At 38.6% G+C, this 14,945-nt stretch overlaps 1 protein-coding gene across 1 annotated transcript in view; it reads right to left on the reverse strand.

Annotated features, from left to right (window-relative positions):
- Nucleotides 1-1,759: 1,759 nt before the first annotated feature.
- Nucleotides 1,760-14,945, reverse strand: part of LOC118782155 (TOX high mobility group box family member 3-like) — a 49,913-nt gene continuing 36,727 nt past the window's right edge. Inside the window, exons 3-7 of the mRNA XM_036535438.1 lie at nt 13,674-13,928; nt 3,487-3,750; nt 2,983-3,210; nt 2,747-2,827; nt 1,760-2,539 (exon numbers count right to left, since the gene is read on the reverse strand). Of these exons, the coding sequence (XP_036391331.1) occupies nt 1,760-2,539; nt 2,747-2,827; nt 2,983-3,210; nt 3,487-3,750; nt 13,674-13,928 (1,608 nt within the window). The remainder of the gene's footprint in view (nt 2,540-2,746; nt 2,828-2,982; nt 3,211-3,486; nt 3,751-13,673; nt 13,929-14,945) is intronic.

Here is a 14,945-nt window from a genome sequence, read left to right on the forward strand (position 1 = left end):
GCCCAGTCAGACCACCCTTTTAACATCAGAAATTAATTATACTTTGGTTGTAACCAACAGAAATCAAAATAACACACAGAGGTGACAAATGTTGTAGATCTAAATTCATCGCCCTTGTAACACCTCATTTAAACGTTTGGTGTGCTGCATGCAAACCTTTTTTTCAACTTTAATTCAAGGCTTGAATTAGATGCCTTCAAATAACATTTTATGATTGTTACCTTTAAAAGCAAACAAGGACACAAAAAGAATGTTATACTTAATACAATACTGTATATCAGTGATAGAATGTCTTTCATTTTTACTTCACAACCAAGCTACACTGTTAAATTGATTTTTCTATTAAGAGCTCAAAAGGGCAATTTTTTATCCTGAAGTTCATTTATCCTAAAGACAGATTTATAAAGTGTGTTGTTTCTCTTCTTTCTCTAGGCAAAGTGCATAGTGAATTGCTTCTACTGTACCACATAAAATATAAGAACAACAGAAATGTACTATACAATGTCATGTCACCAATGTTTTAATTAAAGCTTCACACATGAAAACTTAACATGTGATATGAAAAATGTACATCGTCTCTTTTTATTTTTACAGATTTCTTTACAGCTGGCACAAAATACTCCCACACCTTTGTAGTTGGCTTTGACAGTGCAACAAAATGGTTCTGCTGTGTCTTTGTGGTTTCAAGGAAAAGGTTAAAAAGTACAGCAATCATGAAATCATCAGTCTAGAACCTGCAATTTACACTTATCATAAAATATTAGCTTCTCAACACAAAATAAAAAAAAAATAGAATCATAATTTAAGGGTCTGTTAGAAGTCAAGAAAATACAGCACATATATAAAACCATCTTTTGTTGAAATGTTGTTAATGAATCAAAGATTTTAAAAGATATTGTACTGCAAAGTACTTTCAATCTGATTTCTTCCTCCCTCCAGACATATACCGCAGATTACCATTACAGCTTACAAATGTACAATGTGAAAGATCTGTTTTGTTTTTTAATTTGTCCATCAATCTCTCTACTTAACCCCTTTACTCAAGGTTTGTTCAAACTAAATACATGATCTGAAGTCATTTCAAATGATAAATGGACTCTCATGTATTATGTCTTGAAATGCTTTATTTAGTGAACATGGATTTTTCACTGGGAATTGAGTAGTATGACCTGTTGGAATGTTGGGGGAAAATACAGAAAAAAATGTGAAAGTTTCACAATATACTGGCCAGTGATGATACTCCAGTTTTACTGGACATGAGACTGGCTACCAGTATTGTAGCTAAATCATTTAGTCCTTGTGTTACACTTTGTTTGAAAAGTTTGTTTCAAAACAAATCATAGAACAGTCTCAACCCCGAGAGAACTTCCAAAAATGACGCTGACCTATCCAAATTGTCCTTTAGTGCACAGACATCATCCTCATAAATAAAGCTTTGCCATTCCAAACAAACAGAACATCTTGTTGCAAATGTTACAGTGTACCTTTCCCCTTACATGCCCCCAGTCATTTTTCAGTTTAAGACTGAGAAAACTGAGAAACAAAAAAAACAATTGACTTGCAGTCTTTGCTGTTTTTCAAGAACAGCCTATTTTTTGGACAAAATTCATCTCAGAGCTTTGCCCTGTTATGCATGTCTGCATATTTGTCAAAAACAATGAAAACATACTAATTCTTACACACTTCTTAAGTGCAACTTATAAAAGCAACCTGGAATGGTGCTTTTTATTATATTCCTCTTCTTTGAATAGATTTTGGCTCAGTAGATGCTGACCTGCGACAGGACTTGGGCATGGGCATGGGCCTGTATTTGGGACTGCTGCTGCTGCTTAGACGTGGGTTGGGGGCTGCCCAGGGAAACTGAACCCCCCACTGACTGGGGTGTTGCAGGGGAATTCTGGGGTGGAGAACATTGCGATGAATGCTGCTGCTGTTGGAGTTGTTGAATTTGTTGCTGGTGCAATTGTTGCATTTGCATGTGTTGTAGCTGCATTTGTTGCTGCTGCATTTGCTGCTGCTGCTGTTGTTGCTGCTGCTGCAGGTGGTGCTGCTGCAGTTGCTGCTGGAGGTGCTGCTGGAAATGCTGATGCTGCATCTGCTGCTGGATCTGCTGGTGGTGCAGCTGCTGCTGCTGCATCTGTTGGTGCTGCAGGTGTTTCTGCAGCTGCTGCATCTGGTGCTGTTGCTGCACTGCCTGCTGCATGGGCGGACTCATCTGTGCCACAGCAGCACTTGAAGCCCCTGGCGCCATCACCCCGCTGCTGCCCATCTGGCCCATGAGCTGCGAGGGCACATTGGAGGGCATGCTCTGATTCGCTACCGTCACAGAGGTCACAATCTGGCCACTTGGTAGCCTCATTTGCAGTGGCTTGGGGGCGATGGCCCGTGGAATGCCCTGCTGCAAGGCCTGTGTGGCGGCAGACATGGATGGGTGCTGGGCCAGTGGTGAGCTGAGGATCAGCGAGGGGGATAGGTTGGTGGAGGCCAGTGTCTGCTGGACGGAGCGTATGGTCTGTGCTTCTGCTGATTCCGCAGCTGCCTGCAGGGAAGAGGTGGAGAAGACACCAGTTTAACTCCAGGTTAGGCTATTAGGCTTTGATTTTGTTTCAGTGCAAGTCTGTGTGAGATGAACCACTACAATTAGTTATAATCGGTATCACAGATTTATGAAATTGAATGATGGTGGAATTTTTATTAAAGATTTAACTGTTTGGATTTCTTCTCTGTTTCAGTATAAGAAACCTACCTTTGATACCAGACTGGCACGGTATGCAGCAAGGGCTTTTAAGTAGTCTTTTTTGGCAGCTTCTGTTTTGCTTTTATAGACCTGCAGCAAAGGATAGGACATTACATAACTCAGTGTGTTCAGGTTGAATGCAAACAACTGAAAAACTCAGGCATATGTGAAAAGTGAGAGTATGATTTGTGCCCATCTGCATGTTTTTCAGCCAGTATCAATGAAACAAATCCTTGAGATGTTACCTGCTTCTGTTCTTCTCCAAGGCCATCCCACATGGAGGCCACAATTTTAGACACCTCCCCAAAGGTGGCATTGGGGTTCTGGCCCTTGATGGCAGCCTGGGTGTCCCTGAAGAACAAGGCATAGGCAGAGACAGGCTTCTGTGGCTCATTGGGGTCTTTCTTTTTCTTCTTCTTGGGTGTCTTGGGCTTCTTAGCTGTATCTGGGGCAGGGCGCTTCTCTCCAATCACCTGCTGCAGACCCAGCAATCATGTTTGCTAAATGTTAGCATCTCTTGTTCAAAGTCAAGCAACCTTTCAATTGACCATGGCAACATTAAAGCCCCATGAAATGTGCAGTTCATATGGTATGAAAGTATCTGGACACTGTACTGTATCCAGTACAACGCTGTAAAACTGAACATTTGTGACAACATGAAAAAATCAACATGAATTCAGAACATGACACAATTTTCACTTAAAACAATTTTTTTAAGCATGCCAGGGCTGAATGTCATATGCACTGACCCTATTGCCATCATCCTGGTCTTCTTCATTGATGGAGCTGGAGGGGGAGGGAGTGGCAGACTTGCTAGCAGGAGGAGATGGTGAGGTATGGGGAATATTTGGTCCACTTAGGTTTAACCCTAGTTGCGCATTGAGCTGCGATTGGTTGATTGTAGTCAGCTGGTTTCGTGACATCATGGCAGAAGGGTTGTTCATATTGATGATAGATCTCATGACCATTGAGGGGTTGGGGTGATACTGTCGAAGATGGGCTTGGCCAGTGCTCTGAATCAGAAGGAGAGAGAGAAGGCATGATTTTTGTAGTATAGAAGCTGCTTTGAATGAGACAAAGAAGTAATTTCAGCACAAGTCAGATCACATAAGCAGAAGAGATTAATGGCACACTGCAGAATGCAGTGGCCCATCATGACAATACCTTCAATAACACAACATTACAATGTATTGTGCTTGTGGTTCCCATTTATCAGTTTCTCTATGATAAGTCATTATTTGAATTTTGTACTTGTAATAAAGGAGCACTGTACCAAGTTAGAATGTTTCACAGTGATCGGTATAAACAATTTGGTAAGCAGTACTGCACATAGATATGGATAGTTTAATTAAAGTTCATTTTGTGTGTTGAGAATGATACTGTGATTTGTCAGATCAGTCAATGACTAACAAGACATATTCACCTATTTCAGCTTGATGAATGCTCACTGGAGACCTAAAATAACTGACCCATGGCTACCAGTCAAAACACAGTCTAAATCTGTTCTGCATCAACATACAAGGGGCTAGAACCCGACTAGAGATCTATCACAACCAGGGATGGCCAGCAAATCATGTTTTATTATTGCCCCTGTCAAATACCATTAAATACATCTCCACATTACATTAACAATGAATATAACATGAGCAGTGCTAAAAACTAATATAATAAGTATCTCTGCCTGCAAAATGTTGCCAATAGGATGTCAAAACCTCATGTACATATGATTGTAGCAACATATATTAGCATAAAAAATGCAATTTTGTATTTACTTGTTTTGGTACAATAAAAAGCAGTAGCCATCACAAAAATTCCACCCACAAGCAAATATTTATGTAAAACATCAAAGCCAATTTTTCAGTTACACTAGCACAAAATGCCTTTGGCTATTATTAGTTAGTATTAGAAAGAAATAATAAATAAATTACAGACTTTAACTATTCACAACAAATCTCCAACACAAGCAGACCAGACCTCATTCTTTAAATTTCATCCCTATTGGTAAGAGAGAGACAAGTTCCCCCTGGAAACTATCTTTTATAAAAGAAAGCTTAGGCCTATACAAATATGGCAGAATGTTATTAGGCTGTCGGCTGCCTTGTGATATTATGCCATCTTATTATTTTACATAAATGCTCCTGATGAAACATTTTAGTTTTCAAAAGCTTTTATGGAAAGTGAGGGGAGATGGTCGCATTGATTGCACTGAAAGTGAAATTACTGGTGCTGCCACTCTTGCAGAAAGAAGACGGATCAAGGGGGCACAAATGCTGACAAGCAATAGTGAACACAACAAAAAGGTGATTTGTTCTCCCTCAGCACATCCATCTGGTATTCACCAGCATAAACTCAATCTCTTTCGACATCAACACAATGTCAAGAACGCATGCGCCTGCTTTTATTGAAAAGACCTCATGATGTCCTTAATTCATACAATATTCTGTATACATCTTTTCAAACAAAATCAATTTATTTTTCAGCCTGCTCTTTCTTTGCATGTGATATTCATGAATAGACAAGGCACATTTTGCAAGCCAACATTAGGGCTGTGCGATATGACGATATACACTATATGGACAAAAGTAGTTGGCCACACCTGTTTTTCAGGGTTTGGGCTAGGCCCCTTATCTCCAGTGAAGGGTAACCTTATTGCTTCAGCATACCAAGACATTTTGGACAATGCTATGCTTCCAACTTTGTGGCAACAGTTTGGGGAAGGCCCTTTTTTATTCCAACATGACTGTGCCCCAGTGCACAAAGCAAGGACTATAAAGACATGGTTTGATGAGCTCGGTGTGGAAGAACATGACTGGCCTGCACAGAGCCCTGACCTCAACCCCATCGAGCACCTTTGGGATGAACTGGAACGGAGATTGCGAGCCAGGCCTTCTCATCCAGCATCAGTGCCTGACCTCATAAATGCTCTACAGAATGAATGGGCACAAATTCCCACAGAAACACTCCAAAATCTTGTGGAAAGCCTTCCAAGAAGAGTGGAAGCTGTTATAGCTGCAAAAGGGGGACCAACTCCATATTAAAGTATGTATTTGATTACAATGTCATTACAATGGTCAGGTGTCCAAATACTTTTGTCCATATAGTGTATATCGTGTGACGATAGAAAAACGTCTATCGTTTCATATTATGCTCTATCGTTTATTTCGTTGTGTTGCAAATCACAAACTCTATGGCAATATTTTTTGTCATTTGGATGACGCTTTGCGTTCTTCCACATGGCATGGATACAGGCAGGAAATCTGCATGAAGGCAACACAAACAGACATGGTGGAGAGTGAATGTGACAGAACTATAGTTGTTTTCTCTTTACCTTTTTATATTTTATATATTAATATTTTATATTTTGTTACATGCTTAACCCTTTCGCACATAATTTTTTTTTATGCTATGTAGTGTGTTACATTACATGGTTCGTTATGTTTTCATTAGCGTTATTAGGCTTCTCATAGTTTTCAGTTAGCATTTGCTATATTTTGTAACATTAAATCGCTGTTTCCTCAAAGCTAAAATTAGCTAGAATTTTTCCAGTCTAGTGTTTTAATCGCACCGGTTTATAGCATACACACTAAATGGCAAATCACACCGGTGTGACCGTAAGCACGAAAGGGTTACGTCTTGTTTCCACAAAGTTTTGTTTGGTGTCCGTAATTCAGTATAATATACGAAATATTCCCTCTAGTGTTCAACGCAAGGAAAAGGAGATGGATCAAAACGTAACTCTCACTGGTGTCGGTGTCATCATGGAATGAATGCAATGGTGAAGCAACCTCTATACTTCAAATGAGCGGCAATATAATGGAGGGAAATCACAGCGGTAGAAGGGGAGGGAGATCAAGTTTTCATACCAAAGTGATAAAGATGATCTGTATTTCTTAAGATTATTGGTTAAAGCACAGTGTTTATGTCGATGCAAAAGTTTGCCTGATTACACAAATTCTTTCTTCAAAATATGTTTAATGAACTCTCACTATTATTTAACTTCGATCACTAGTCAAGCAACTCAATTTAAGGAAATAGCCCGTTAGCTAATTTGTTTTTCCAATGCCATTAACTTCCTGGCACACAGCATACGGTCTCTCTGAAATCTGCCGCAAAAGTTAATTTTTTCAACGCACTCGAAGGCAAATTCTGGACCTTAAAAAACGGAAGGAGGAGTTTCGCAAACACATCGGAGATCACAGAGGTTCCCATAGGAATGAATGGACTTCCGGTTGACTCGCATACGTACAGAGCTATATGGTAACGAGGTGTAAATTGAAAATTTGCACAAAGGTTCTAAATAAAATGAGAAAAATAATCAAATGTGAGTAAGTACCTTTTATTTGTCGAGTATATAATTCAAAATGTAATAAAAAATAGGCCTTTCCATGTGGTCATTTTATATAAACTATTTATTCATTGAATTTACAGAAAATGTGCTATATCGTGATATGTATCGTTATCGAGATATGAAATCACCTATATCGGGATATGATATTTTGGTCATATTGCACAGCCCTAGCCAACATAACCGAAATGCCTCCATTGCATCACTTATTTAGATATGTATACATTTAAATATAAGTTTTAGACTTTATCTATATCTATTTCAACATTTTCAGGTACTTGTAACCTTTTTCTAATTACATAATTGAATTTGCTTATATAACACACATCTGAGACAATTTGTGTATTTAAACCTCTCTCCAAGTCTACTGCAATGTGGATATTTTCAGCAATAAGAATAAAACATTGACACAGATGCTCAGAAAATCTACACACTATGCAAATTAACTTGTGAAAAAAAAACCACTAGCTCATTTACAAGCACACAGTAGCAACATAAAAAAAAATTCCTACATTCAATGAGGTCAGGGTAACATTAAGGAAACTGGAAAACTAGCACTCAGCAGTGAGCTGATTGTAAGCCAGCCATTACATTTGTTGAAAAAGAGATGCATTAAAGAATGAATGGACACAGGGAGAGGTTTTGGGGTCACAGACAGCAGTGAACATGTCTTGCCTGAGTGAGGGGTACTGTGTGACAGCAATGTAGAGCCTCACAGAAATTGCACTGTATGCTTTTCAAGGAGAGTGAGGTGCAGAGGCATTTGGAATGCAGGTGTAAAGAAATGGCATGTCAGTGGTGGAGAGGTCACGTGGCTCACACACTGGGAGCACTGACCACCTCCTCTGTATGTAGACTAATGGCTGAGTTTTCTCAGGATCACTTCAAATTGTATGTTTACTTGCCAAGAGTTTGTGATAGAATCAGGGCACTCAACATGTTTACTTTTAAAATGTGCACCAGCAGCAAAGTCAGCACTCATACACCAACAAACTATGTGTGAATTAAGTAAGGAATTACATAAGCACAAACATCACCTGAGGCTGTTTGATAAATGATTGTTTGCATAAACTCCATGTACCCACCTTCTCCTTTCCATTAGAATTGGAGAGCAAATGTGAGATGCAAAAATATCTTGATACCAACCATAAAACAGAGGCTAATAACAGGCCAATTGGAGTGAGAGTTCAATGAGTCATTCAAATTTACAAAACCACAAAATCTTGATGAAGAGCCTAAGGTCTGTTGTTACAGATACTGGAACAAGAACTTAAGATGGTGGGGAATTTATTAAGGCCAACACTATCTAACCTATAACTGGCTGAATAGAATGCTAACAAGTTCAATTTTCATTTAATCAGCAACAGTGCTCTTGGATATGTTTCATTGCAGGAGAGTAGTAAAATCATCTATATGGTAATTATGAAGATGAATCCCCAGTTACTTTCACCAGCATGAAAGGTCAGTCCTATTAAAGATGGTTTATCAGTCTCCTACACATATTTCCTTTACTGAGATTTTAAACAGGCATGCCATTTTATTTCCACTACTTCTAGCTACCTGTAGAATTCATTTTTGTTACTGGTAAAAGCTACAATAGGATGAGGACACATGGTTTTGCTCCTCCTTCTCCCTATGCATACGCCTCACACTTTCTACTCTTCCATCAAACACAACCTGAACCTTAGTCCTACATTTTTTCCTCTCCTGCTTTCTACCCCTCCCCCATTCCTTCTTTTTTCATGGCCCTGATGGTTTCTTCCCCTCCCCTTACCCATTTCTCCTGGTGCACTATGGGTATTTAAAACTTGTTCAACATGATTTCATTTTATGTCAGACACTGCCTATAAAAACTAAATTAGAGAATCAATCACAGAGAGGGTCAGACTTCATTACACATACTACATGCTTGCATGAATATCTTTCATTTCTGACTGACCCAATACGTCAAAATAGCTGTCTGGTAAGGGGTAAAGGGAAAAACAGTCTCTCTGAAGGTGACGTACAACTAATGTCAGAGCTGTACAGCTTGGACAGGAGATAACAAAAAACAAGGTTAAAAAACCCCATTTCTCTTTCTTAAGAGATGATCCATTCAGTGTCCTGTCACTTTCTGGATGGTTATGTAAACAGACAACCTGCAGGAAACATGTTTCCCTTTTTAATTGCACAAAATATAAGCCAAATTAAATTCCCCATCAGAATCTTGAATATGATTTTTGCCTTGGTGCCAAGAGTTTATTTTCAGCACAATGCCGTGATTAAATCTAATATAAATCTGAAGCACAATAGCAGTTGGGTGATGGTAATAAACAGAGTGAGTAGGTCACTGTCAGCCAGCTGCTCCTTGTCAAGGTGGATGTGTTCCAGCAAACTTGCAGCCAAGCCTGTGTCACCGCACACAGGGGAAAAGAACCACATCCTATATAACTGGGTTAGATTCCATGGTCAGCACTTTATAGGGTTTCAAAAGGCAATTCTGACAATTTAGCCATTAAGAAAAATTAATTTAGTGAAAGTGTGGGTTCAAAACAATACTACTCTTTTTCAGTAGGCTTTCAGTTAGTTTTCCATACATAACAGAAGGAAAAAAATGTTTTATAATTTGTCTGATTTATTGATTTGTTTTCATTACGAAGTCAATGATGACTATTTTGGTCACTTCCCAAGAAGGTCATGGCTAACTATGGATTGGAAATACCAGGATCTATAACTAACATTCATAAATTCTAGCCACGTTATTCAAAAACAAAAAAATGAAACAAAGCTCTAGTTCTCTGACGTGTTTTATAAATCAGGGCAAAGTAGCCATGGTTTTCTGAAATAGCATCTGCAGGTTTGTGTTCTGTAACAAAAAAAGCATGAAGAGGGATCAAGACAAACCAATAGTGACAGTTTTACCTCCAAGAGTACTGAGCACAAATGAATCCAAAACACAAATCAGCAGATCTAACAGGCTGGGGGAGGCATGCAGGGAAACGAAAATGAAAGTCAGAAGCTTGTTAGGCAAGCAGATTAAATAAATAATGACTCCAGATTCTGGGTTTCCATGAGATTTCTACAGCAGAGAGCATCTGTAGCCAATTTGCAAGACATACGCAGTGTATTAGGGAGAGAAGCATTACTGCAGCACTGGGCAATTTGTCTACAAAGAGGTAATTTGAAAATAGCACATGTATGCTGATTGTTATCCTGCAAAAATCTCAACTCAGGATGAAATGCCCAGCTACCTGGATGAGCAAAGAATATGATGTGAACACATACCAAATGTGTAGTTTCTTGGACAATTATTCTGAACCCTGACAAAATGGTTTTATTGAGACAACCACATAGTCTATCATTTTCTTTGGTACCTTTATTATTGGTGCATTAACAATGTATGTATTTAATAGTGTATTGGAATAGAACAATGGATATATTGTAACTATTGCAATTGTAAAGAATCTGCAAGAAGCTGCATATTATAACAACAACAATACCATGAAGTTAGCATGAAGCAGAATCAGTGTGAGCTGTGTAAGTAACGCCTACACACAATCTAAAACAAAGCATGCATGTGGTGTTTAAGACAATTGACATTTTAAATCAAATGTACAATTCTCTCAGAAGTCATGAGAACAGTCGGGAGTGTAATTGTTGTAGGGTTCCATTTCTTCCAGATGTAGAAAGCTTAACTGACCATGAAATGAAAATTCTTTAGGTGAAAGCCTGTGAGGCTCCATTATGCTGTGCAGATATTTTAAAACCTGCAATTACTTTATGAGCCAGCAGTGAGGGGCAGGGGGGACTTTAAAAATTTACAATGCGTGCAAAAATTGTAATCTAAATAAATATGCCTATAGTAACAGTATAATTTCCCATATATGAAGCAACATGTGTTTTTAGGCTCGATTGTTCCCAGTTTAAAACGTTTGAATAGGACCGTGTTACTGTTGTCAAAGGTTGTCATGGTACACAACAGAATCTTTTGCACACATACCACTTCCAAGCTCTTGACATTTCAGTAGTGTAGAAAATCATCCAAATTTCTGTAAATGTAAAAGTGTTCCTTAAATTACAAAAGACTGACATATTGTTCAAAATTATTTTTAGGTCTGTGGTTTTAAGGGTTGCTTTTTCACCCTAATTTTAGAATCTGGAAATGATAAAGCTATTTTGCTTACTTGGCACTGCCACTGGTAATATCAATGACAGACTGCTTCTGAAATGACAAAGAGAGCTGCCAAATCTGGAATTGGATCCATCTTAAATATTTTCAGCTGTACCCATGCAGTCAATCATGATAGTCTTTCTTCTGAGCAAAAGGTACCTTTCTTTATTCTTAGAGATGAATTACAGTCTGTGCTTGAGATGGATGATATTTTTGGATGTACTGATCTAGCTACAGTAAATACATCACAGCATGTCCTCAGATGCCTATTTGTGGTATGGGTTAGATATATCCAAACCAGGAACCTCATTTATCAGGCATGTGTATGTACAATTTTTAACCTAAAGTATGCATTGGCTCATTGTTATGCACATTGTGCAATTGTTTAAAGTTTTTAGCACTTGTGGCCCTACATTCATGCACAATGTAGACTGCAATAGAACATTTCCTTGGGGTTTTGTGACAGTAGTGCAGGGAGCATGAACAACCTAATTCAGATGTTGTGAGGAATGAGAGTGGTCTGCTTGTTACTTCATTTGTTATTGTAATGACATAATAACAAAACAGTTAATTTGTTATTATAATGACAATTGACGGTGTGATATTTGATGTGCTGTTGGGGGGGGGGTCCTAAAATGCTAATTGTGCACATACTCAACAGATGTGGAACCAAAGAGGCCCCCCACATAATTGCCCAGGATGACAAATTATTTTGTCTATGAATCTTTAATCTTCTGGTCTGTCTTATAGATGAAATTGTTAAATTCTTCTTTACCACAATTATTATCAGATCAGTGTATATATATATACATACACACACACACACACACACACACACACACATATATATATATATATATATATAGCACAGTAAATATCTGAATGTTGGTTATCATGCAGTAAATCAATACACAATTTTGTGAATGCCAACATTGTTTAAAGTTATTGTGATTGTAAAATTCAGTGGTTTTGACTAACATGAGAAAAAATAAATATATTTTCTACTGCTTCACCTCAGACAACACTATCTCAACTGGTCTCAGAGAAAAAGGTTTTTTCATTTCCTTGATTCCTCCATATTTCCCACAGGCCATATTGGCTTGAAGCGGTTGCAGTAGTAGTTCCCAAGCTATCTGAAAGGTTTACCTTCATTGCTTCTACCAAATAAAGGAGGTTAGGGGGATTTTTGATGTTTAACTTCAAAATGCTTTAATATGTATGAAATGGAAGTATAACTTATGACCTATCAAAACTGATACTAAACCCTTGTAGACTATATCCAAATCACACGTGATTGATGAATTAGGCATACAAGCATTCTACACACAAATTGATAAACGAGGGCCCTGGATACTACATTAAGTCTTGGTTGGACCTGCTTTGACTGAAGCCCAATTTTGAAGTTCTAACACACTCTTTCTACCCCACAGCCAAAGAGGGGGCAGAGAAAAGAGAAAGAGTGGGCAGTGTAAACAGTCACACGAGAGGGGATTTCCCCCCGCTGGCCATACACTGACATGATTCATGGGATGTAGCTTCTCTTTCACATTTATGAGCTGCACTGTATAGTGTCTTCTCATCAAGTTAAACTTCCACAGATTGGCAACTGCAAGAATTGCTAGAACATGTGACATAACATTAAGCTGTGGCCATTCATTGACTTGGTCCAGTCAACTGAACCAAGAACAAGAAGAGGTGGCTACCAGTTGAACAAAATAGGCCCCAAATCTATTGATAAAGATGGTGCAGTTTTCCGCTGTCTATAGAGCTCCTGATAATTGGTGTGCAAAGCTATCCATGCCCGCTGCTGACTCTGCATCCAAAAACTACAAGTATTGTGTCTTCACAAAAATACTGCCCACATCTCCCCAAACAAAACACTGTGGAACTGTGCATTCAAAAGCTGGGTTGCCTACTACCCAGGCCTCCAAAAACCTCATGTGGCAACAGACTTAAACAATGCATCAGCATTTTAAAGGGCTTCCAGAAGCACCATGAATAATATATGGACCCATAAAACATAGAAGCACTTGTGAGTTCCCACTTTACTCCTGGGTTGTAGATGGTGCATGTGAAATCAGTGCAATATGAATGTAAGTTTTTAATGCATCTACATTTTCTATATTGACAGTCTTTCTCTAAATTTCTTTATTCCCTTCCATTATCTGATGTAAATTAACAATTTTAACATTTCCCTTTCCACCTCAAGTAAAAAGTTAACCATACTGTAACACAGAAGTCAGCATTTAGATTTTGCACAGTTCCTCTGTTTTGAATTCAGTAATTCCATCATTGGGTTACTGCATTTCATGACAAGACCTAATCATTTGGGTAACAGGCTGAAGACCACCAATGTATCCTGCATTCCAACAGTAAGTAAGGGAAACTCAGGAACTGTGTTATACTTAGGAAAGCTGGTTTAGAGCCGTGTGTCTACTCACCACTGGCAGGCCATTGCCCAGTATTGATCCCTCTTGGTCCATGAGGTTGCGAGAGATGGTAATGGAGGGAAGCTCCAGGCTCTGAGGGGGGAATTGAGGGGTGAACTGGCCCCTCTGTAAGGGCAGGGGGTCTGAGAGAGCTGGAAAGGGTGAGTCCATCTCCGACATCCCTAGACTTGACTCAGTCTCCGGTGGGGGTGTAATAGGTGGAATCTCAAATTCTTCATCCCCCAGGCTGGGTGTGTGGAATGTTTGCTACAAGAGGGATTAAGGTGAATACAATCAGATTTCTGTTCCATTAAATTCCATGCATTCGCACAATGAGGTCAATTATACAGGAGAGTAAGAGAGCACAAGCATTAATACAATTGTGTTGCTTGTACCTGTACGTAATCAGAACGGTTTATTGGGATTATAAAACAAATGTATTAAAAAGGAGATTACATGAAGTAAACATGCATCTGATACATGCAGCAAAAAAGATCTGAACATGTCTGTTGAGATTATGCTTGATACTTCAGACAAAAAGGAGCTGAACTGCAGACTCCTAAAATAACAACCATCAATCACTGAGGAGGGGACACATGATAAAGCCTTTAATCTCTGAGTTATGAGATGTTTGGTTGAAGTGTGGAGAAAATACATGTTATCAAGAGATTAAATAATGTTTTTTGAAGATTCTTCCTCTTTGCCCAAAGTGTTTCCCTTTTTTCACCTTTGCTTGGACCTTTAAATCTACTCATCAAGCAGCTTAATCCCACTGCCTCAGAATTAAGTCTTCTGGCCACGCTTAAATTGCTTATTTAGCTTTTTCATGGTGGAGTTCCTCACCGACTCTCATTATGTCTAGAGTCTGCAGATACATAGTAGTCATTGAACTACTCTGTAATGAACAAGACCCTTCTGTTACCCATTAAATGTCAAATACTTCCAAATATAGTGGCAGCTTTACATCTGCACTTCAATCAGAATTATTAGCAATGTGAAATGTAGTTGTACTGAAACAAGTTTGAGAATCAATTTGACACAGGGTAATGGACAGAATTGTTTGTCCCCATACATCAGGGGTTAAATCAGAGCTAAAATATGCCTATTTCTTTGGGTCACTATTAATCTGGACTCACTATCTAAAAGGCAGAGCAGAAGACATAATCGACAGTCTTTGTCTTCAGATCATGTTACCCAAAAAAAAAAAAAAAAAACTGAGGTGAGAGGCACTGGGAATATGTTAACATATCCTTGATTAAAGTGTATTAATATTGCTAGCATTGC

Source organism: Megalops cyprinoides, chromosome 8 (genome assembly GCF_013368585.1).
Source record: "Megalops cyprinoides isolate fMegCyp1 chromosome 8, fMegCyp1.pri, whole genome shotgun sequence".
Lineage (NCBI taxonomy): Eukaryota > Metazoa > Chordata > Actinopteri > Elopiformes > Megalopidae > Megalops > Megalops cyprinoides.